General features: G+C 32.3%; 2 protein-coding genes across 2 annotated transcripts in view; one reads left to right on the top strand and one right to left on the bottom strand.

Moving 5' to 3' along the window:
• LOC129227370 (tetratricopeptide repeat protein 30A-like) overlaps positions 1 to 7,842 on the top strand; it is a 50,046-nt gene extending 42,204 nt beyond the window's left edge. Inside the window, 2 exon segments of the mRNA XM_054861920.1 lie at positions 279 to 487; positions 6,320 to 7,842. Coding sequence (XP_054717895.1) covers positions 279 to 487; positions 6,320 to 6,447 — 337 coding nt within the window. The 3' untranslated portion in view covers positions 6,448 to 7,842.
• A 490-nt stretch (positions 7,843 to 8,332) lies between these two features.
• Positions 8,333 to 17,778, bottom strand: LOC129227716 (transcription factor MafK-like). Its single transcript, XM_054862317.1, has 2 exons — positions 17,657 to 17,778; positions 8,333 to 10,305 (listed from the first exon to the last, which is right to left on the bottom strand). The coding sequence occupies exons 1-2, from the start codon at positions 17,708 to 17,710 to the stop codon at positions 9,928 to 9,930; spliced, it is 432 nt and encodes a 143-aa protein (XP_054718292.1). The 5' UTR covers positions 17,711 to 17,778; the 3' UTR covers positions 8,333 to 9,927.
• Between the last annotated feature and the right edge of the window lie 6,513 nt (positions 17,779 to 24,291).

The raw sequence follows: 24,291 nt of genomic DNA, 5'->3' as shown, positions 1-24,291 counted from the left end.
GTTTAGAAGAGGGCTGGTTATAAGTGTTATTATATATGTTTAATTGTGTCCTTCAAACTGAAAAAAAGAAAAAAAAAATCTCTTATACTTAGTAAAAAAATGTTGTCTCACTATTTTATGAACTTGTTAGCCAATGTTGTTATTTTACTTTTGTTGGAAACATAACTCAGTCCCAAGTTGTATACTGTAATGCTGTAGTTAAGTTTAAATGTATAAATTTCAATTCAGCTACAAAAAATACAAAATCTAATTCTTACTAAAATGAAAAATTTTTTTAGAACTTTATACTGTGCAAAAGGCAACTATGACTTTGGAATTTCTCGAGTCATAAAAAGTTTAGAGCCATATTCAAAAAAATTGGGAACTGACACTTGGTTTTATGCTAAGAGATGTTTCCTGTCACTGCTAGAGAATTTAGCTAAGCAAGTCTTTGTGATTAGAGATGCTGTGTTATACGATTGCCTTCAATTCTTTTCACAGTGTGAAGGTGAGTTTATTTTCTTTTTCTTCTCATTCTAACTTTTACATTAAATTCTTAGATTTAATGCGTCCATATGTTTTTATGATGGAAACTGCTTTTCAAAATTTTTGAACTTTCCCTAACATTTGTTAAATCAGTGTTTGGATTTTGCGTTGTGCAAAAAGTGTAAAATTTTTGGTTCGTGTAAGCGAGAACCTCCGTTACATGAGGGTTCCTGAAAATTAGCCCCTCCTATTAGACATGAAAACTGTGCTGAAAAAACTGCGTTTTGTTTGCTAAGGACTACCTATAACAAAACAATGAAGCTTTCGGTGATTAAGCATTCTTGTTTTATTTTGCAAAGTTAAAAAAAAAAAAAACTTATAAACCTAAATCCGATGGAAAGATATCCCTAGCTCCTATATCAGACAGCTGTGTCCCTGTCCACCTCCGATTTTTCTACAACTGAGAAGAATCAGTCTGTTAGTATTTATCAATGTCCGAATTACATTCATGAAAAATTTAATTTTTAATTGGATTTTCCCCGCATTTTAAGTGAAGTTTTAGTATTATATTTCTGCGTACAAGATGCATGTGTCGAATGAAATGAACCTTCTTTACAGAGATATTAGCACATAAAATCTAAAAAAGTGTGGTGACCGTTGTAAGCTATTACCTTAATGTTTATTTTGTTATAATTAATATGCAATAACTTTTTAGTTTCATCTTTTAGTTAACGTTTATTCACAACTATTATGCTAAACAATCTTTCACTTCAGGCCCAGATCTATAGCTTTCGGGTTCCACTACAAATATCAACAAGCCCTATACGTTTTTTCAACGTTTCAATGTTAGAACAGGAAATATCATACTATTCATTATATTATACTTTTACAACATAAATCCCAGAGGTAAAACCAAGTGATTTATTTTAATTATTAGTGGTACCCACATGGCTTTGCCCGTAGTAGAAAATTAAAAGGTCATTTGGTTCGCCTGTATATTTACAAATAATAGATGACGAATTTCTCGCCAATTGGCTATGTTCATTCGCTCTCCAATTCCACGTCATTATAATTTTGGAATTTACTCGTCCATCTTATGATAATTTTGCTCCGGAAAATGTTCTTAAAATTGAAATAGAAAAAGAACAAAATCGAATTTTCGAAAAATCGCTTTGAGGTACACACCCCCATGCTACAAACCAACTTTGTACCGAATTTCATGAAAATCGGCCAAACGATCTAGTTGCTATGGGCGTCACAGAGATCCAGACATCCTGACAGAGAGACTTTGAGCTTTATTATTAGTAAAGATTATTATTTGAATTAAATTTAACCTGAGTTCAAGAAAATTGCTGTACGTGAGACTACATTCTTAAGCATGACCAAGGGGTGTTCGTGATCCAAAATTTTCGAAGATCTTGGGTTACTGTTTTAAAAAATTTAGGGCTGACAACACATTATAAAACTAAAAAAATATTTTTTAAAAAAATTAATAAAAATGGTTATTTTAATTTTTGTATGTGCAAATTTGGATATTTTTACGGGAGGGGGGGTGTTGAGCTTTTGCATAGTTTCCGAAAACTTCAGACTGTCTTCAGAAAATGTTACTTGAGTCCGCTATCACCTCTGACTCTGACCCCCCCCCCCCCTTCCTAAAAGGAAATCCTGTATCTGCCCCCCAGTTCAGCAGCATTTGGTGAGCATTAACTCAGCCCAATGACCCTGATATCTGCTTTCCATTGCAAAGATATCTTGGTGAACCTTTCCTCATGCTCACTGCTCATAGCTTTTTTTTTAAACAAAATATCCCGGAAGAGTGAACAAATTGGAGTTTCAGAGACATATCATTCATCGATGATCACAGAACTTCCGCAGGGTTTGTTTGATCAACTGTTTATAGTTCTCGTCTTCTCTGCTGCTTAGAAATACATGTAATATACCCTTAACGGGGGAGGTGCGGTCTCACAGACCGCTCAAAAGTTCATCCGATCACCCCCTATTTTATTTTCAGTCCAATTGAATGGTCTTTCCTAATAGCTTTTTGTTTTGTGACCTTGAACACCCCCCTTTCTTATCAGTATCTTTAGGCGAGTGCATCTGGTTTAAATTTTATTGCATTCTTTAGAAGTGGTCTGTGAAACTGCACCTCCCCTGTAAACAATTGTGTTACAATTTTTGCCAGTAGAAGACATGGCTTTTAACGTTAGAATCGCGGATATAGGTTCATTCATCTTATCCATGTTATGCGGAAGAGATGCAAAATATTCTGTATGAGATTGCGAGTTGTTTGAAATGTTCACAAATGTTATGTAATGATGTTCTAGGGACGATAAAGACTCAATTATTTCTCGAAATACGATGTAAAATACCAACACTTAAAGGGCTGTCAAAAATTTTTCGTAGCGTTATATAATCAATTTTCTGGTACTAAAATGTTCTGTATATATTAAAGAACTAAAATGAAATCACTAATAAATAATAGATTCATTTTTATTACGAGAAGTTAGTTGCATATGATTTTCTCAAAAAAATCTTAAGACTCTAGCAAGATTTGCTTAGAAAAGGTATATTTCGATTTAAAATTAAAAAATATTTTCCCCATGCTAATAAAAGTTCAAAGAACATCTAAGGAAAATTGCAGGAATGTATCTTAAATACACAATATTTAAAAAATTTGGAAATAGATCGGTCTCTGATACCTCACGTCCCCTGTTACGTCCCACTTTTTCACCTCCCCTGTTACGGGTTAAAGGCTGCTTGGGCATTTTTTTCTTTCAAAAACACTGATTTTTATAATTGCGCGTATTAGAAGGGCCATTAAAAATTCTCTCCTTAACCTTAGTTTCAATATATTTTGGAAATTTCCCTCTAAGGTTTTAAAAATTATCTTTGTTCGCAGCTTTCACGAACTTCTTCATTATTCTCAGCAGAATCGGCATGGGTGGAAGCAGAAATGGGTAAATCTACCTAGAACTCCAAATTTGGCTGATTTTGAGCATTTCTCTTCCCAGAATTTATTGTAGTCCATTTCAGTTTCATGTAGTGAGATTTTCTACCTCAACCTAGGGTCAAAGTTTTGAGGAAAGTCAGATCCATGGAGGATGTTCCAATCTGCCAGAAAAAAAGAGCATTAGTGAGAATTCACTATCCTAATTGGCCCTGTATCTTGAAAACTGGAGCTAATCTCAACTATTTATGGTGATTTTCGTGTTAAGCGAGGCAAAATCCTTCGGAAATAGCTATTTTTAAGCCGGATGCATTTTTGATGTTGATTAGTGTTATCAATGCCTGAAAGAATTATGATAGAACAGTATAAAAAAGTTAATTATTTTAAGATTTAAATAACCTGTTGCTATTAGTAATATCTAAGCAAACATTAAAAAAAAAAAACAGTGAAACTTTTCTCTAGAGGGACCACTTTCCTTTCAGCAAAAAAGTTGTCATTAAGAGAGGTGGTTGCTCAAAGAAGTGTCAACATAAGATCAGCAAAAGAATTTCTCCAAAACTAGAACAGTAAATTTGTAAACTTTATTAAATAAAGAAACATGAAAACTAATTGTCTTTGTTATTTATTGAATACTTGAAAACCGCCCGTCATGGTATGACGGGTGAAAATTGCTTCAACATTTGAACGAAGCAATTGCCTGTTTTGAGGATATTTTGATAGTTGAAATTTTAACTCTTAACTCCAGTGGATTCAACCTGAATGCTAGTAAATAGCGTTCACTGTTGACCACTTTTTCGTTTCTTCATACCCCTGTAATGAGTCTTACCAGTAAAACAGTTAAGTGACCAGATCCAGTTCAGCCTTGTCAAAATAAAGCATTTCCCTACATGTCAAATGTTACCAAAAAATATTATCAAATTATCATGCTGTGTCGCAAATTTCATTGTTGGTGATGTCAGGAGTGTTACTCGATCACTCACTATTATACATTTAAAGATTACATGATATAAGCACTACTACACACGCATTTTTTAAACTTTCATAAAAAAACATTTCAGATTGTTTCTTATTTTTTGTGACAATGCTTGTCTTTCTAGAAAATGTTTCCATCCGACTTCTCTATACACCTAGATGCTTGAAAGTTTCCCATTCTTAATGAGTTTTAATTTTCATTCAAAATGTTATTTTGAGTTTTCACACAACTGAAAATATCTGCTAACCTCCTTTTCCGTAAGACTCAATCACTTCTATTCGTTGCTCCAACATCAAAATAACTCGTTTATTACACAAGTTTTAAGCACTAGCTTAGACAAAAATTTTAGCTAAAGTGCATTGTCATTCTTCTTGTACGCCGCTTAAATACACACCAAAGGTGCTTATCAAGAGATAGAGAGACCCTAGTTATTATCAGCATGCAACATGGCCCGCCTCACCTCCAAAAATTTGCTATATGGACCGCGAGCAAACAATTTTAGACCCCTGCTGTAAAGTATTTCTTCGTAACTCCTTCGTAATGACAAAGACTATTTTGACTATTTTAACCATTTTGACTATTTTAATAATGTATTTCATTTTATCACCTAACTTTCTACCATAACAGGATTAGAGGTTATTGGTTAAATTTTGAGCAACCATTTCTGTAGAATTATTGTGCTAAAATATTTTAAGAGTATTAGTAGGTATTAATTAAAACTGAAATGCATTTATAGATTTAAATTTCATATATGTAGAATTTTAGGACAAGTTCCAATTTTAAGACTTGTAATAAATGAATACCTTTGTGCAACAAAGTAACCATAAGAAACAACACAATTAATGCACAAATATTGCAAGAATTTGCAGACACTTGTTTCGGGGTTTCAAGAAATCCTTTTCTCAGTGAAGAAAAGCGAGCTTTTAGATGTTAAGTTATCCATTTTTATCAGATGACTTAACATCCAAAAGTTCACTTTTCTGCATTGAGAAAAGGATTCCTTGAAACCCTGAAACACGTGTCTGCAAATTCTTGCAATATTTCTCTACCTCAAAACCAGACTATCATAAGTCACACTTCCCTACTTCAGTGGTTGGAAACTCTTGTAGCGAACTACAACAACTTTGTTACAAATGTAGTGAACTGCAACTACTTTTTTTTAATGTAGCAACTACAAACTACTTTTGAAATGTCGCTACTTTTCAAAAAATAAATAAAAAGCATACACACATACAAATTTGAAAGATTCAAATTTTTACAATTCGGCTATTTGAAAAATGTCAATAGAAGCAGCCACACATAATTTGATTTAAATTTAACATTGGCATACGTATACATAAAATTGATTAGATGAGGAAAACATTTTTCAAACAGAGGAGAAAACTTTAATTTTATTGGAACTTATATTTTGTATATTAATTAATTTTGAATTTCAAGCTAGGGGGTCTGGATCTGTACACCATTCCCTTTCTTATGCTCTTATGCTACTGATATATATTTTTTATTTTTATAACTTAATTTAAAAGTACTTTCCAGAAATTGCTAAAAACTGCTATTTTTTGTATCAAACTACTCGTCACTCTACTTTTTTTTTTTAAAGTAGTGCGCTACACTACAAAATACTAAAAAATGTAGCTACTACAGTAGCGTTGCTACTTCCAACCACTGCTACAAAAGTTGGTACTCATGCTCTTTATAACACTGATAAATAATTATGAAGGATTTTTTTTTTTTTTTGAAGAACTATGTTGTTATGGTTCAATGCGAAATAAGATTCTACATATAGTGCAGTAATAACTTGATAATCATCATCTTTGGACTTATGTTAGTTTGGCTATGAGGTACAGATCTCTGAATTAATTATTATTTCTTATGGATACATTGTAAGTGTGGCATAGTTTTTATTTATAATGAGTTCAATTACACTTTTCCAGCCTATGGACGTAATGTGAAAGTAACTATGGAGCAACCTCTTGACAATTTACCCATTCATGCAGGTAAAAACACTGTCACATACGAAGCTCGTCTTCTCAAAGCCATATTGTTGGATATTATGGAATGACAGTAAAGACGTTTGCTTTCAAAGTTCATCTAGTCATATTATAATAATTAAGTTTCAGTACATTAATACACTTACAGTCTGACCACCAATAATATGAAAAGGCAAACATCCGATTTATTGGAGGAAATGGTCGCAAGTATTAATTTACAGGGATGGTAGTTTGTTTGTTACAGATGTGCGCTTTTGCCTCTAATTATTTAGATGCTGTTTTTCAAAAATGACAGTCTGTTCAAGAAAGTATTTTTTTTTTAATCTAAACTATATTAGATCCATATTCTCACTGCAAAAATTAATTTATAATTTTACAACATAATTTTGATCTTACCTTTGCTTTTACATTTCTGGACAAAATGAAAGCACTTCATTTTCTTTTTGTTGTTTCTATGGAAACTCTTTTTGTTTCCCCTCATTTTATTTTAGAGAATGCAATAAAGGCACTAGTGACATTACAAAATGCATGCATCAAAATCCCATTGCTATTTTGCTTTCTAACCTGCGGATACATTCTGATGAAATCATCTGAAAGCTGATTGCCAAATTATGTATAATTTGTGGTCAAACTGTAATTTTATTATAATAAATAATTAATTCTCAACACACTAATGCACTCAGGTTGTTTTTGATTAAAAAAAAATAGTAAAACGATGGGCTCTCAACCTACTAGTTGCTGAATATAGCCCCTTGCCACTTCCCCCCCCCTCCCCCACCCAGAATGAAGAATCTTCAAGTCTAAGCATTTAATGTGGCAGAAGCAGCTAAAAAAGACTTGATAGTGAAAGCAAACATTTTATTTTTATTTCATTCAAGACTTTTGTTTTAAAACAAAAATTGCCATTTATTTTCAACAATGTATTTTACTTTCAAAGAACTTAATATTTTTTTACATTCTGTCAATGTATCATGTTATTTGTTTATAATAAATAAAAGAAATATAGACTTTAAATATAGGTTGAATAAAATACTAGATCTATCTTATGACATCAATCTTAGAGAATTTTTTTGCTGCAAAAAAAGGAATTTCACATAAGTTGTTTAAAACCCTAAAATTTAGTTGTTACTTTTTGTAGCCTAGAACATTTAGAATATATCTATCCTTTTATTTGTGTTTTATATTCAAAGTGATTTGAACATTTTTTATCATTATGTACTTCAAAATAAAGTGTTTTATGATTTTTATTTTCTTTTAAAACATGTTGAGAAAATAAATTTTAGATTTAATTTAGAATATAATGTACATCTACATTTGTAACGAGTGCAATATTTCATAACATGAAACCGTCCAAAATTTTAACTGTGGTATGCAACTACTTTATATAAACATGAGAATCTATTGCAATATAAAATTTCTTTACTATGAAACCGTCCAATATTTCAACTGATGTAATATTTTGAATAAACATTCTAGTCAAGCTATTGCTCGTCTTTTATTGTATGTATCTGATGTGTGATTAATTATCTTAATAACTAGTTATGACAAAGATATCCAAATTGTACAATTTTCACTTAGCACCATATTATCACCAATAGCACCTAATACTTGTATCAAGTACTATTAAAAGAAAACTGAGAAGTAAGTTGTCGCTTCAAGCTGACGTGGCAGAACTACAAGCATTCACTTACAGCATCCTGCAATTTAATGCTTGTTAGCAATTATCAGTCTGGAAAAGCTGTAACTTTTCCAGAGGCTGTTGACTTCTCATTATAGAGAGGTTGATGAAAAATTAAAATAATAAATGAAATGAGTGAAAATGATACAATAAAAAAATATAATAAAATTAAATAAAAGTGCAACTTTAAAGCATCTAATGTCAAAATGCAGCTTCTTACTGAAAATCAAAAAATAAAATTTCAATAAAAACCCATGAACATTTTTCCTGTAAAAATATTTATTCAAAAGCTCTTTCACAAAATAACACTATCAGTAAAAATAAATTTCAAGTCCTAGTTCTAATACAGCAAAAAGCAAAATCACTGCTTCAATAATTTCATGCTCCACTACCAATAAGAATATAAAACAAGATATGAATACTAATAGGGTGGCTTGATCCTTATCTTAAGGAAAGAAATGAAATAAGTGTTTTCCTCGTTAAAGTAATATTCATCAGTTTTACAAAATTCATTCACAAAATTGCAATGGTGTGCACTTTTGATGGTTTTTGTACAAAATTTATTGCAATGCAATTGAAGCATTTCACTTATGTCATTTTTAGAATATTTTTACTAAATTTCTAAACGGCAATAGTTAATAAAATCACTATGTTATCATTTTACTTAAAAATTACTTTAAAAAAGCTATTCATAATTTGACACAGAGGCTTGTTTCTCAAAAAAATTGAACTTGTTTAAACTTTAACATTCAAGACACCTTTAATGTAAATTTACATAAAATCAACTGTTTTTATTCAAAAGAAAGTTTTCATTAAAATTATGGAAGATAAAAAAATTATTACCCAAAATTCCAAAATAAACTACAAATAACATACAATACATTTATAAAAATAACAAAGAAACAATATATTTACAAAATATGACAGAAAGTATAGCCATATTTTTTCCCTTTTGCCCAGTAACAAACAATTCTATAGTTATAATACTGTAGTGTGCATTGCAATTGCTTTACATAAATTCTTATTATTAATCAACAAAGAAAAAGTAAAACATGAGTTATTGTGTTTGTAACTAAATTTTCATGAACATTTCTTTACAAAAAAAAAAAAAAAAAAAATCAGCTGTCAATTTTAACAACTAACATGAATCAAGAAAAAATTATTACATGGCATAAAAGCTTGATCAAGTTTTAAAAGTTAATTTTAGCTCATTTCTTGAGAAGATCTATTTTCAATATTCCGAGTTTTTGATTTTAAGGAGACAAATTTTCGATACAGTGGGACAAAACCAGTATGACAGGCAAGAAAATTTTATGCCTTCTTCATCAAGGGTGTAAGAACTGGAAAAGGGGGAGCTGTGGCTGTTCCCCCTGAAATATTTCAGATAGGCTCAGAAAAAAAATTAAATAGCAAGAAAGAAAAAAAAAACTTATTTACAAATATGCAACACTGTATGAAAGAATACTCTGAAATGAATGAAATTATACTACATATTTATCATAGTGATAAAAATAAATAATTGTTCTGTTAGTGCAATCATTTGCATAATTCTATCATGATGTTGCAACTTTTAATAAGCATGAGTATCTAATTGGAATCAAAACTCTATTCTAATTTCAGCAATGATTTTTATAGTAGTGTTCTGAATTTGAAAAGATCCTCAAAAAGGATTTTTCCCCTGTATCCTCTAAAAGGGGACAATGCCCTTGAAAATGCCACTGTCCCTCACATTGGTTTTGTTGTTTGTTCAAGTGTACAAAACCCTCATGCTGCATCCATTTCACAGCTTGAAGTTGAAAAATATTGCATCATTATCCTTTAGTTCAGTTATTTCTAAAACATAAATTAACAGCATTTCTCACTTAAGCACAAATCATAAGAGAATATCGAATTCTGGAGGAATGGCAATTTTCTGCTGAATTGCAAACTGCCGCAGACTTTCATACTTCTTCTTCAGTTGACAGAGTTCACTTTCAATTAGCTTATTATTTTCTTTGAAATAATTTATGTCCTTGAGTACCATAGATCTTTCATTTTGCAAATCGTCTTTTTGTTCCAGTCTCTTATTACGGCAACTAGCAGCATACCCACGGTTTTTCAAGGTACGCCTCCTTTGTTTCAGCCGCTGCACTTCTGCCTTAGTTAGACCAGATGACTTTAGTAATCGATTCAGATCCCTAACAGTGAGGGATATTAATTCATCATCACTAATTTCATTTGGATATGAATAGTCATTGATGTTGAAGTCACTCTAAAATAAAAAAAAAAGACAATATTGTTACACAAAAAAAATTCTCAAACTAAAAAACAAAGAATACATCACTAATCATAAGGGTCATTCCATGTCAAGTGATCCAAAATTTGAGAATTTTTTTAACTCACATTTTTGTATTTCATTGAAATTTGGCTCATCAATTGTACCCTTCAGGTAATCACAAGTCCAAATTTTTAGATTTTTATCTCTTTTATTTATTTTTATTTATGATGAGACTTTGATTTTTAGAAAAACACTCTTTTTTTCATGGACGCTTGAACATAAAATGGATGATAACTCAGCACCAAATATAGATAGAAAGATTTGTTAAAAAGCATTTTAAAGTACATTAGTTGCTGTTTAATATGATATGCAACATGACTAATTTTATAAAAAAAAATCATTTTTAAAAATTTAAATTTAAAATTCTTTAAAAACATATAATAAATTTTTATTTTAAAAATTCCCAAAACATGTTGTGTGTTTTATCTTCATTTGTGCAAAATTTCAAGTTGGGTCTCAATGGGATCATATTTTTATGAATTTTCGAATAAAATTTGGCTTAAGAAATAATGATATTTTTCAGATTCTATTTAGTTAAATATGGGATTATCTTACAGGTGATGGTCAAATGAGTAGTAAGTAAACATTTCTATGCTTGAAATGAACTGGCATAGACTTATAGATTAGTAAGCCCCCCCCCCCTTGCACCACACCTTTTATATATATATATATATATATATATATATATATATATTATAAGTTTTCAAAATAAAAAAAAAGAATAATAAACTTATTAAAAGGTGGTAAATGTTCTTTAAACCAAGACGAAGTACATCCCCACCCCAAAAAAAAAACTTACAATTAACACTGTAATTACGCCTTACCTGGGGATTGAATTAAGAATTATTTTTACCCCATATGTTTTTTTTTTTTTTCAGACCAAGTGTTTCTTTTTAGATCATAACTTCACAAAGTGTACTTGATTAATTCAGTATCTGATAAGGAAAGTTATGATTCATTTTATCCCTACCCTAGCACCAACCTTCAATTTCGGGAGGAGGAAAGAAATAGTTTGCCCCAAGATCATAGCAAAATATTGCTTCCCCATGTTGTGTTTTAATGTTTTTCCATTCTTTTCACACAAAACTACAAATAAATCAAAGTACCAGATCATATGTCTGTCCACACATAACTGGCTTTCTACAACATCTGGAGTGCAGCTGTTTTTTTTCTTTTTTTTTCTTTATTGCTTGTTTTCTTTTTAATTTCTGGTTTAAAGGAGAGTAATGCAACGAGATCTATCTAAACAAATATTAAAAGCAGTTATAGTTCAAACAAACTTTGCTCTTTTGAGCATAACCTTTGTTAAGCTTCATTCCAGATTGCTCACCCACCCCTCACTCTACCATCCCACTTTCCAAAAAAAAAAAAAAGGGCAAAAGAGTGTGGTTCTAGTTCTATTTAGTGATGTTCCCATCTATTTTTCTGAGGGTATGCTCCCTGTACTCTATTATGCACAATATGTGTATGCATCATATAGGTACATAATATGTCTAAAAATGTTTGAGAGTGTCCGCATATATGGAGTATACCCCAGGTTCTATTTGTCTGTTAAAGTTTCTCCAAATTATAGTGTTTCTGATTCCCTCCCCCATTTATGAGCCTTAGTCACTACTGATGTATGGCAACATTTGTTATGATTATTACTCTTACGAACCAGCTTTTTTTTTAATTTTTGAAAACAGTTTCGAAAAAAAAAAAGATAAAAAGTGGTGGTGTTGCAGGGGGGGGGGGGTGTTGGCCTTACCAATCTACAAGTTCATCCCAGCTATCAAGCATAGTCATGTTTACTTACTACTCATTAGACCATCACTAGTAAGAGAACCCCATATTTAACTAAATAGAGTCTGAAAAATATCATTATTTCTTGTGTCAAATTTTATTCAAATATTCATAAAAATCTGCTCCCATTGATATCTAAACTTGAAATTTTTCACAAATAAAGATAAAATATATAAAAAAATTTGAGAGAATTTTTACATTTTTTCTGAGAAATTAAAATTTTAAATTTGTAAAAATGAAAATGTTTATAAAATTATTCATGTTGAATATTATGTTAAACAACAACTAATATACTTTAAAATGCTTTTTACTGAATCTATCTATATTTGGTGCTGAGTCATTGTCCATTTTATGTTCAAGCATCCATGAAAAAAAGAAGGTTTTTCTAAAAATCAAAGTCTCATAAATAAAAAAAAAAGATAAAAATCTAAAAATTTGGACTTTTGATTACTTTGAAGGATAAAATCAATGGGCCGAATTTCAAAGAAATACAAAAATGTGATGAAAAAACTTTGGATCACTTGACATGGAATGACACATAATGCAAATTGTGAATACAAAGTACACCCCTCTCAAATAAATATCATGCCCAAATCTATAAATTTTGGGCCCCCTGCAATAAAATCTGTAGATCCCCTCTACAGAAGCCAGCAGTGTATATTTGCAAAGTTAATAAGTTTTAGTGCTAGTTTTTTTCCATTTTTTAGGCCATTAGGCCCTTCATGGATGGTTCTATACCAAGATATCTTAATTTTCAGTTTGTTTAGCCTCTAAAAAAATGTCAAATTGGCACATTTCCTGAATTTCAGCACAAAAATATTTAAAAGTTTTTATCAAAAAAAGCAATTTTCAACATAGTGTTTCTACCAAGACTAAATAAGGGACAGAGTGCTTCCACATTGGAGGACACTTTAATAAAATTAAAAGGGCACTTTAGAATAGAAATTTTGTAGTAGAAAAGGTGCTCTTTTTTCCCTTTTATGCATACAAAATCTCATGAAGTTTTGTCAAAACTCCAAAGGGAAAAGGAGGGTGCATTGCAAAATGCAAAAAGAAAAAAAAAAAGGTAGGACACAGCGCTCTCCTAAAAACATCTGGGTAACAGTATTGAACTAGGGCAGCAATATGTCCATAAAACTTGATTAAAACTATTTTGAAATTGAGGTTGGATAATTGCACAAAAAATGCATTTTTTTAAAATTAATTCAGGGTGGCGACAGATCAGGGAGATCAGGGAAAAGTCAGGGAACTTTATCAATCAGGGAAATATCAGGGAATTTTGAAAAAATAACAAAAATTCAGGGAAAATTGATCAAATGAAGAAAAAAAAATGTTTCCTTGCAAAATGAAGTACTTTGATTTCCTATGAATTTTCTGCCAATTATTTGTTTTAAAAAATAAAATTAATAAGGTGGGATTATACAGTACCGCATATTTGTGCATCTTTTTTCCTCAAGGTCAAAGTATTCAATCTTAGGATAAGCTTCCTAATGTTGCTTCTGTGCTGTAAAGTTATTTATTTTACCTTGCTCGAATTTCCCTTCCAAGCATTCCAAGCTACGTAAAGTAAACAACTCTACAGGCAAAGAAAAAGCCATCATTAATGACTTTGCTCCCTTGCATTTACTCATTATCTTAGTAGAAATTAGCATACTGTCATCAAGATTTCAAGAAAAAATCTTTGTTTTTAAAATTAATGCTGAAAAAATCTTAAAAGTTATCACTTGACGTTTTTAATTCAATTGCTAAAATTGAATTTTGACAGTAAATATTTTTTTCTTTTCTTTTCTTCCTTTTTTTTGCCATGGTATTATTTGCTGTCATTTCAGATTACACGGAGGTTTTTTTTTTTTTTTCAGACTTTAAAACTCTTTTATTTTAAAACCACATGCATTTTGAAATTAATAATTGTTTTTGAATTTCAATGTTGTTTGATACTAAACAGTAATTTAAGGTTTTTTTTCAACAACTAATGAAATCATTTGAAATTGAGTTGTGTACATAAGTAAATATTTTTTTTTATTTTATAATAGTTAAAATGCTGTATTCATTTATTAAAACCTAAGTTCTTGATTAGAGAATAGCTCAATATGACTGGTTGTTGAAAAATTTCAATTTGTCATGCATAAATATGTCTATTCTGACGTGTGCAAGTAAAGGGCAGTAACTGCACATTTTGATTTTTTTTTTTTTCATTTTTGTCATCTATTGTACATTTTCTTCATTGTACATACTCGCTCATTTAGTTTCCGCTGAAAAAGAGGCGCGCAAAAATCGTCTAATTCCAACATTTTCCGATTGTTAGTATTGAATCCTCCATACATTTCTTCTTCAAAGAAATATCTCCAAAACTAATTTCTGCAGATACTGCCGTTTACCTGCGCACGGCAGTATTATTTACGTAAGTAAAACTACATTACTTCTATACTTTAACTACCATCTGTTGTTATTCTTGCAGCAACAATTATACTGCTTTAATATTCAGTTCAAAATTATTTCCATTTAAATGTTTTAGTTTTATCATGATTAGATATTTCTTTAAGAGTGGTTTTAATAATTTCTTAGAGAATTCTTATGTTAACTGGTTCCTGGAAGTAAAGAGTACTTGTTTTAGATTTCCTACAATATTTCCCTGTCGATAATTTAATACACTATTTTTACAAAAAAGAAATGAGCATGCTTTTAAAATACATTTTTAATTAACAGCTTAAACCATTTTAAACACTGCATTTTATTTAATATGCAATGCTTTTCAGGTAGTGCAAAGAAAGGAAACTATTATTGATAACGTAAATCAGGGAAATTTGGTGAACTTAATCAGGGAACTTTATTTTCCAGTTCCTGTCTCCACCCTGTGATTTTTATATTTTTAAATGACTGCTAATTTTTTAAATAAAAGATAGAGAAGTAGTTAAGGAGGGAAGGGCCCCAGAACCTAATCCTTTAATTCAATCTTGGGGCAGATAGTCTAAAATTGGATTTTTTAGAGCTTCAATTTCAAAAAAATATTGTGGAAAAGCTCCTGAACACCATCTCTTCCCCTAGTGTTATCAAAAATGGTCTGCAAAATTTTTAAGGCTTTAGTTTCAAAAAAGTCCAAGAGGAGGACTGCATACCTGCCAACATCTACTGAGAAAAATTCCAGTAGATGTTTTATACAATCCAGTAGGTGATTAAGATGGATTTTTCATTGTTCTTTAGGGAAGAACAGGTTTTTTTTTTTTATTATCCTTCTTAGAGCAACCAAGTGTTCCGTACATCATATACACAATCAAGAGAAATGATTAAAGTCCATGAATCTCCCAGAAAAAACAGTAGAATTGACAGGTATAACCAGTGGCGTACTGGGTCTAAAATGTGTAACGGGAAATACACTTGACCGTTGACGAACTTCCTATTAGAGAAGTATATAATCTTCAGCGCCCTGGGAGAAATGTAGCTTTTGTCTCTCGCCCCCCCCCCCCCTCCCTGCCTCTCTTTTGACGAAATGAGAGAAAGTTTTTCTTTTTAATCTTCCTTCGGTGATGTTAGAAAAAGGGGTGTTCTGGGTCGGGGGAGGGGAGGAAATATGCTCAATCGGAAGTTTTTCGAAACTGAAGTCCAAAACACGATTGTAGAGGAATTTGAGACAACGTTAGTGAATGGGGAAGAAATGCGGTTTGGGACTCTTAGAAATTTTTCGAAATAAGTCTCAAATATGCAATAAAAAAAATATTTTTTAATGATGTTTGGCAGAGATAAGTGTCTGGGGCGGAAATTATTCAAAATTGAAATCCTAATTACACTAGCCGCAAGCTACATTCGAGTAGATTAAAATGCTACTTTGCGACATTTCTACGTCACAACCGATCACGTGAGCGAAAATTACTTCACTATAATTAGAGAATTATGAAACAGTTGAAATATTCCGCAGTGCTTCTGAATCATGAATAACACTAAAGTGCGCATCAATGCTGTTAGTTATTATTAGTTATATCAGTGGTGAATCTAGGGAAGGAGCTATCGTTGAAAGCGATCCCAAGACGATATAAAAATTTTTCGTCCTCAGTCCCCCACTACTCCCCCCCCCCTCGAAATAAAATCCTTGCTTGCTACCAAATTATAGAGAGAAAAGCGCCGTAGGAAAGTCAGATGTCCAAAATAGTCGCCCCTTAAAATTTTGCATATGGGCGCCCATATTAGCCAAGACTTTTAATGCAAAAGTTTATTAGTTTCAATTGAGTTTAAGTCAGCGCTGAATGGTTACTTATTGTGTTTTTACAATTTGTGAATTTAAAAGGGAAAAACTCCGCTACCATTTTTTTCTTTGGGAAATAGGTAAATTTGGAAAGGAGGGAAATTTGGATGAGAATGAGAAAAACAGAAACCGATAACGAACGTAACTTAGATTTTAAAAAAAATTACTTAGGCACTGGCGCACTGGGAATTTTCCCGGTATCCCGGCGGCCCAGTATGCCACTGGGTATGACTATGGAACCACCCTTCTTCTTATACACGAAAGCAGATTACTGCCGAATTAGCGATGTACATTACAGAACAGATGCTTGTATTGCAGAACATTTCTGTACATAGTATGTGGGAGAAAAAAATCAGTAGAAAATTGTCGAAGCTACAGCACTTTTTTGAGATCATAAAAGGTTTGCCTTCTGCCATTCATATCATTAAGTGAGAACAGAGCTTTTAGTGCAATTAAGGATACTTGCAATAGCAACAAAAGCTCTCGTAACTCTCTGATGTTTGAAAGAACCAAGACAACCCATATAATACTAAAGAAAATTAAGGTATTTTAATAAGTTTATTCCTAAATTAATGTTGCTTGCAAAGAAAGTGTCAGAAAGGCACACGTAACAGTGGAATAGCACTGTATAGCTTACAATTGCTGTACTTTATATTGGTCAGAGGTTCCTATATGTTTTAAAAAACTGCATTTTAACCTTTTTTCCAGCAGTAATTACTTTTAATTAATGTTTTCAGGGCAAATTTTCTCTTTCTATTGTTTTTTTTTTTTTCTTTTTTAATCTTTATTCACACCATAATTTACTTTTTCGAAACTAAATTTTAATGACATTTAATGTATAGCAATGTAATATTTCATTTGTCAGGAAGTTAGTTTTCATTTAGCACTGCTCTCGTTTAAAAATAGCATTCTTAATAAACTTTTAGCAGAATTATTATCGTATTGGAACGATACCCTGCTCCCCTTTTTAGCGTCTACTTAAATTTGTGACGCGCATTTATTGCGAAACTTCTCAGCTGGCCTTTCATTTAGGAGAGTCGGAAGGGGCATTAACCCTACCCTGACTTTTACAAATTAATGCATTCATACATTTTAGCGAATGTATTTTGCTGAGTTTCGTTGCAGCATCAAATAAAAGTGTTTTAATGTTAAAAATCGTCCAGCTGATTGAAATGTCGTCTTAAGACTACAATATAAGACAGATTTAAGCTACGTATGCGGAAGCTAAAAAACTTAGGAACAAATTGATTCAAAACAAAAGTTTACCTTCATATTTTCAAGCGGTTCTTCCTTAATTTTGAAAGGAAGTGACCATTCCATTGTTAACTTGAACAGCAAAAAGAATATTACTACAAATAAAAACAAGTTTTTTTGCTATCTCATTTTGTTTACAGTTAAATGCACAGTTAACAAATATTAAACAACTTCACTTTTTTTCAAAAGAAATCCGAGCTTTAATCAGCTATCAAATTTCTGTTTTCTCAATTCGCAACTCCAACGAACTATAGGGGGCACTGAAGTCACTGTCTAATGGCGGAATTGAAAACTAAAACAAACGCACATGGTAACGAAGAAAATGCTAAAAGTGTTGTGATTTTTGTTCGTACGTATGATTTTTTCGCTTTATTCTTTTTAAATTAATTTTCAAAGTCTTGTGGATATTCTGGCCCACGTAGAAAGAAATGAGAATTCAAGAAGCATTACTAAACGTCAAAGATTAATGCAAACTACGTAGTTCGTAGTTCTAAGCAGCTATTTCCACGATGTTGAATTCGATATTTATCAATTCTTCATAAAACTAAATAATAATTGTGGCCTGACAAGAATAACAATTAATGCTAGAAAATTCAATGTGACATTACAAATTGTTATCGAAAGAAGATGATACTTTTTTGCCTTGCTTGGCTAGCGCTTATTTTTTTTCCATTTGTAGCTGAGTTATTTCTCTCGAATTCCCGAATCGGTTCATTTAAAAATTTTCTGTTTCGATTTTTCTAATTTCTGAGTTACGATTTAATTGTGTCATGTTATGCAAATCATCAACAAAATTCTCACGGATATATGGTGGTAGTTTTCTTTTCAGTTGATTGACCATTATTTCCTTTCACTTATCGAATTCTGTAATCTTACTACCATTTTGTTCCACTCATGATAAAAATTAAAAATGGTTTAACTAAAAACGCGAAATCTCGCCAAGGCTACTTTGCTCGCACTATACTAATACTATAACTCTAAACAAATTTTGCGAAACCTTTCAGCTGAGAATAAAAGGAATAAAGTAAATTCTTTCTCGGTTATTCATTTTGTTCTACGATAATATATTCAAGAAAATATTTTGCACACTGTCCATTCCAACTAAATGCTGCTGTAAAATATGGTAAGTTTAATTAATATCAGATTTTAAAAAACCCCATATTCTTGCAAATTCATACAAAACAATAAATTTTTTTACCTTGTATAACGTTATCCAAGTTTGTTAATCCAGAATTTTCGCTTTCACCATTTATTAAGGAAATAATGAAAACTAACATTATTTTGAGAAGCTCGAGAATACTACTAAGGGACGAATTAATTTCTGTAGCTGAAAGCAAACTAAGACACATCGATAGCGTTAATAAATACTCAGAACAAACTGCTTGTGTTTACGTCAACTGATAAACGTGGAACGCAACGTGGCAATGTTTAAGTTTCATTTGCAGTTTTGTAAATCACCGCAAGGTAGCGTATTCGAGCGCTGGAGTTCCGAATTCGCAACTCCAACAAACTATAGGGGACGCTGCAGCCACTGTCTAATGGCCTATGAAAAAACTAAAACAAACGCACGCTGTAATATATAAATTGCTTCTAAACTTAGGAAATGATAGACATTTTTGTTCGCATGTATGATTTTTTGTTCTTTATTCATTTGAAAAGATTTTTCAAAGTCTTTTGGTTATTCTGACCCATGTAGAAAGAGATTAGTAATCAAAAAGTATTACGAAAGTAAAAAATTATGCAGAACACACAGTAAGTTGTTCTGAAGCAGCCATTTTCACGATGTTAAATTCGGAATTCATAAATTTTTGGTTCGCTTCGAACGGCATTTTCATTTTGTACCGTTTTTTCTTTACATTAGTACATATTAAGTTCAGTTTCATGTCATTTCCGGCATTTGTTGACATTTTTGTCACATAGTGCACATACGTGGCAGACTGTCAAGAGTAACGTTTAACACTAGATAATTTATTTCTATGACCAAATGATTGGATATCAAAAGAAATCATGCATTTAATTCACTCGTCATGGAAATGATTAACCTGATATGCGAAATCTTGTCAAGATACATTATTCTTTCACAAAATTTTAAAACCATAGCCCTATAAACAGATTTTTGGCGAACTTTTATTTTTTATTGTTCAAATTCTTAACGTTCTTTCTGGATTTCTCAATCTGTTCTGCGATAAATATTTTCAAGAAAATTTATTTGCATACTCTCTATTTCCGTAGGATACTGTAGTAACAAAGGTTATTTAAATCGGGCCGGATTCAAGTGAAACACTACACAATCGCAAAAAAGACAATCGCAATCGACGAGATTTGCAATCGCTGTTGGCAGTCGAATTCAAGTGAAACAATTTGGACAATCGCAAGTGAAAAGTCGGGGTAGGAGCTACTGGTCGATGATAATCGCATGTACTTGGAGCGGTTAACTGATGTCAACCAATGAGAGAATTAGGTTTGAGCTCCCTGGGTTTGAGATGGTTAAAATCGTGATGCAATATTTGTTTTGATGTTGAATTCATGTTCGCTCGCGTAATGGATATATTCCGTGCTATTTTTTTTTCAACTTTCAGTTCTACAGTTGGAAAAAAAAGCAAACTGGATAAAAAAATGTTGCCGTTTAAAAAATGCTGTATATGTTCCACATTGTATTTGTTTTGAATAACACGCATGATGTTTAAAGGAAAATTACGATTTGATAATCATCCGATGAGAATGAATCTAATGAGGATCAAAGATTTTCAAATAATTTTCTCACAACGACAATTGAATAATACTTAGAGAATTTTGAATTTAAACTGCCTATTGTAATATCTGTTTGATTTGAACATGTTTTTTTTCCCTACGTTGAATACATTTGCACAAGTAATAAGTAAAAATATGTTTACTTATGAAGCAAAATGAGAGTTTTTGTTAATAGTTTGGGTTATGTACAAGTGTAAATTCAAAAGTTGGAGCCAATTTCTAGAATAGTTACAAATAATCACATTGATAAGATACATCTAGTTTTGAAATGCTGATACACATTGTGCAGAGATAAGTTCTTTTTACTTCAACTAAACACATTTTTACTGTATTTTACTTAGAGACGTACCGAGTAGCACTTTGGCCGAGTACCGAGTACTCGGCCTTTCACTACTCGGCCGAGTTGCAAAGTGCCAATTATGTTTTAAGAAGAACCACCGACACACATGTGATGAATTTTGAACTTATTGGAATAGTATTATAGACCTCCTTGTCCATATAATAGTTTTATAAACTAAATTCCTGCTGAAATTTAATTACGCATTATATAAACAATTTTGCTTGTGTCAAAAATTTCACAAAAAAATTATTTTTAAAATTAAAAATAAATAAATAAAAGGTATGATTAATCAAGTTGGAATTAAAACAAATTACAGTGAAATCCCTCTAATGCAGGACTAACAGAACAATTTTTTTTTTTGTCCGCAATAGTGAGGTGTTCGCAGGACAGGGGTTTAATAATGTTATTTGCATTGGAACTGGGGAATTAAAAATTGTCCGCATAAGAGGGGTGTCTGTTAGGAGGGGTTTCACCATATCAATCAATTATAGTCCGCCAAACATAAATTATTTTTAAAAGTAGTAAAACAAATGTGCAGGAACACTGCAGACACGTGTTTCTGACCCCCCGTTACAAGGAACGTCTTTTTCAGTGCATAACATGTGAGCTAAGGAATGTAAAGACATACGACAAAAAAATCCGACTTTTGTCGGATGCCTTTAAATCCATGAGCTCCCATTTTGTGCATTGAAAAAGAAATTCCTTGTAACGCCAAAACACGTGTCTGAAGTGTTCCTGCACCGTGCTTTTAACGTTGTTTTATTTCCTTTTATTTTTTAAGCAAAAGTATTTTTATATTTTTTATAACTAATTTTTGTTTGTAGCAAAAATCCATTTTTAATCTAAAAATTCCATATTTTCTATACTTACCTTTTTTGCATAATTTTTAATAAATAAGTTTTATTAACTTTGGGGACATTAAAATAAAGATTTATTTCATTGAAGCATTACAAACTTCATTTTTCTCAAAATTTAAATTTGACTTATAGATTTTAATTGTAAATGATTGCAGAATATAATGCTTGCTCTTTTTTTTAATAAATTTTAGTATCTGTCTTGGACAATATTCAATTTTTTCCAACTACTCGGTATTGGCCGAGTATCTGATCAGAATTTGGCCGAGTACCGAGTACTCGGCAAATTGGCCGAGTACCGAGTAGTTACCGAGTACTCGGTACGTCTCTAATTTTACTTATTTTAGTTCATCTAGATCATAATAGGTCTCTTTGATTTCGTTTAAACAGGTGTGATTGCAGTATATCTTCTTTGTTATTAAGGGAAGTCAGTTGTTTTTTCATCAGTAAAATGTAAACTAATTTCTTGTTACCCTGAAATAAGTGTAGCTTCAAAAAAGAAATTTTATTCAAATACACAATTATAAAACTAATTACACCTACATGTACTGTAATACGAACAATGAAAGAACACAATATGACCAGGGCCGGGCCCGAATCTATCGATTTTGAGGCCCCCTGTCAAAAATCAGCACGGCGGCTAACTGCCTACTAAATTTCTATGTGACTAAGGGCCGGGGGGCACTTTCAGTGGCATGCCCCCCTCCCCACACACACTGCAGGGTCTGCGAGTATGTAGATCCGGGCCTGACCAAGGTCGCACAGAGGGTAGGAAAGCAGGGGCAGGGCCGTCCAAAGAGACTGACCATGTTATCTTTCCTTTTATTAAAAAAGACAGGAATGTGTTAGTATTTTAAATTAAATCTGTACTAATAATAAAGCTGAAAGTCTCTCTGTCTGGATCTCTATGACTCGCATAGCACCTAGACCATTTGGCCAATTTTCATGAAATTTAGCAAAGTTTGTAGCATGAGGGTGTGCACCTCGAAGCGATTTTTAAAAAATTCAATTTTGTTCTTTTTCTATTCCAATTTTCAGAAAATTTCTCCGAACAAATTATCACAATGTGGAATAGTAAATTACGAAATCATCATAACGCGGAACTGTAACATGGGTAAGCGAATTGGCGAGAAATTCACCATACGTTATTTAAATATAAAGGCGAACCAAATGACCTTTTAATTTTCTACTATAGGCAAAGCCGTGTGGGTACCACTAGTACTGAATAAAAGTAAAAAGAATACATTTTAATGCAGCTAAAGCTCAGTTTAGAGCTCGCTGTCATGTCTTCACTCCCGCCCGGCGGGGGATGCCCTGCTCATCCTTCTCTTTGGACAGCCATGTGCCAGGCAAAAACTTTGAAGCTGGCTCACAAGGGGCCTGCTAGCCCTGGAAATGGACACAAAGGGGTGTTTTTGGGCATCGTAGCATAACGAGAAATTTTTTATATGGAGGTGAAGGTTTACTTATAACTGGTCTTGCAGTGTCAGGCCAATTTTAGGTTAGGAGATGCAAGTTGGAAGCTTTGAAATTCTAGGAATTTGGAATCTTTTTCCCTCTAGACTATAGCTGTTTCAGGGATACGGAGTAATAGTGGAAATTGGTTTGCTTTTGGGGTAAAAGCAGGGCAGCTGAGAGCCAAGGCGAACCTGTTGTTAGTTTGGTCCCCAGCCCCCACTCTCCTCATAAAACTCTGAGCTGACCTCTAGTTTTTGACTAGGCTGCAATGGTCTCTCGTTGGCCCTGCGTAAACAAGTCTGAGATTTAAAAATTCAAATGCATTGCTGTAATACAATTTTCCCATCACTGCCGCACGTAAAGGCATACATTGGCCTTAAACCAGCCATGTACTTCATGTAGTATTACAGAGCTACATGCTGTATAACCTGCCACATGTCGAACCGCACCATGCTGCGGACACTCACTGGTGAGATAAATTTACTTTGTCTACCAGTTTGTTGGCGTTCTCAGCTCCAATGAGTTGATATCTGCCTCCAGCTCGGTTGTTCACACTATTCCAGACTGATGAGTTCTAATAAGAACCAAACTGCAGTCTTTGGATGTGATAAACAGACTGTCTGGTACAATTGCAGGTTATTCTCTCGTACATCAAGTGCCGGATCCAGGGCGAAGGAAGCATGTTGTAATATAACTAGATGCAAAACTCAGCTGCAGCCACCGACTGTGCAAATTTTGAAGTAAATGGGCAAAAACATAGCCATCGAGGATACAATGCTGTTTCCATCCTATCAGAGGCTACGGCAGAAGTTGTTTCTGCACATCTTGTCAGGGGCGGATCCAGACTATGGATTTGGGAGGGGAACTTTTCTAGCAAGTATGTTTATGGGGGTGGGGGAGTTATATGAAATTACTCATTAAAAAATAACCATAAATATTGAGTTTTACAACGTATCTACTGCTTCTTAATGCCTCTTATGAAAAAAATGTATTCATTACAAATTCTAAAAGTATAATTCTTAAATAATTAGTTTAAAAAGTTTGTTCATTTTTCTATTTGTATGTGCTTAAAGGAAATAATATTTGCACCAGTGGTTCAACCACAAAAGTTTTATAGAGGGTGCACTTTTAAAATTTTCACCATCTGATAGGGCGGTTGTTGAAAAAAAATGTTGAAATTTTAGTCTTAAGGACGCAGTTTTAGACGGCCTCTGGCGATGTTACGAAAAAGAAAGGTTTGCGGG

The sequence above is a fragment of the Uloborus diversus genome, chromosome 8 (assembly GCF_026930045.1).
Source record: "Uloborus diversus isolate 005 chromosome 8, Udiv.v.3.1, whole genome shotgun sequence".
In the NCBI taxonomy this organism is placed as follows: Eukaryota; Metazoa; Arthropoda; class Arachnida; order Araneae; family Uloboridae; genus Uloborus; species Uloborus diversus.
Note: the sequence above shows the minus strand (reverse complement) of the source record. Positions and strands in the feature narration are given on the sequence as shown.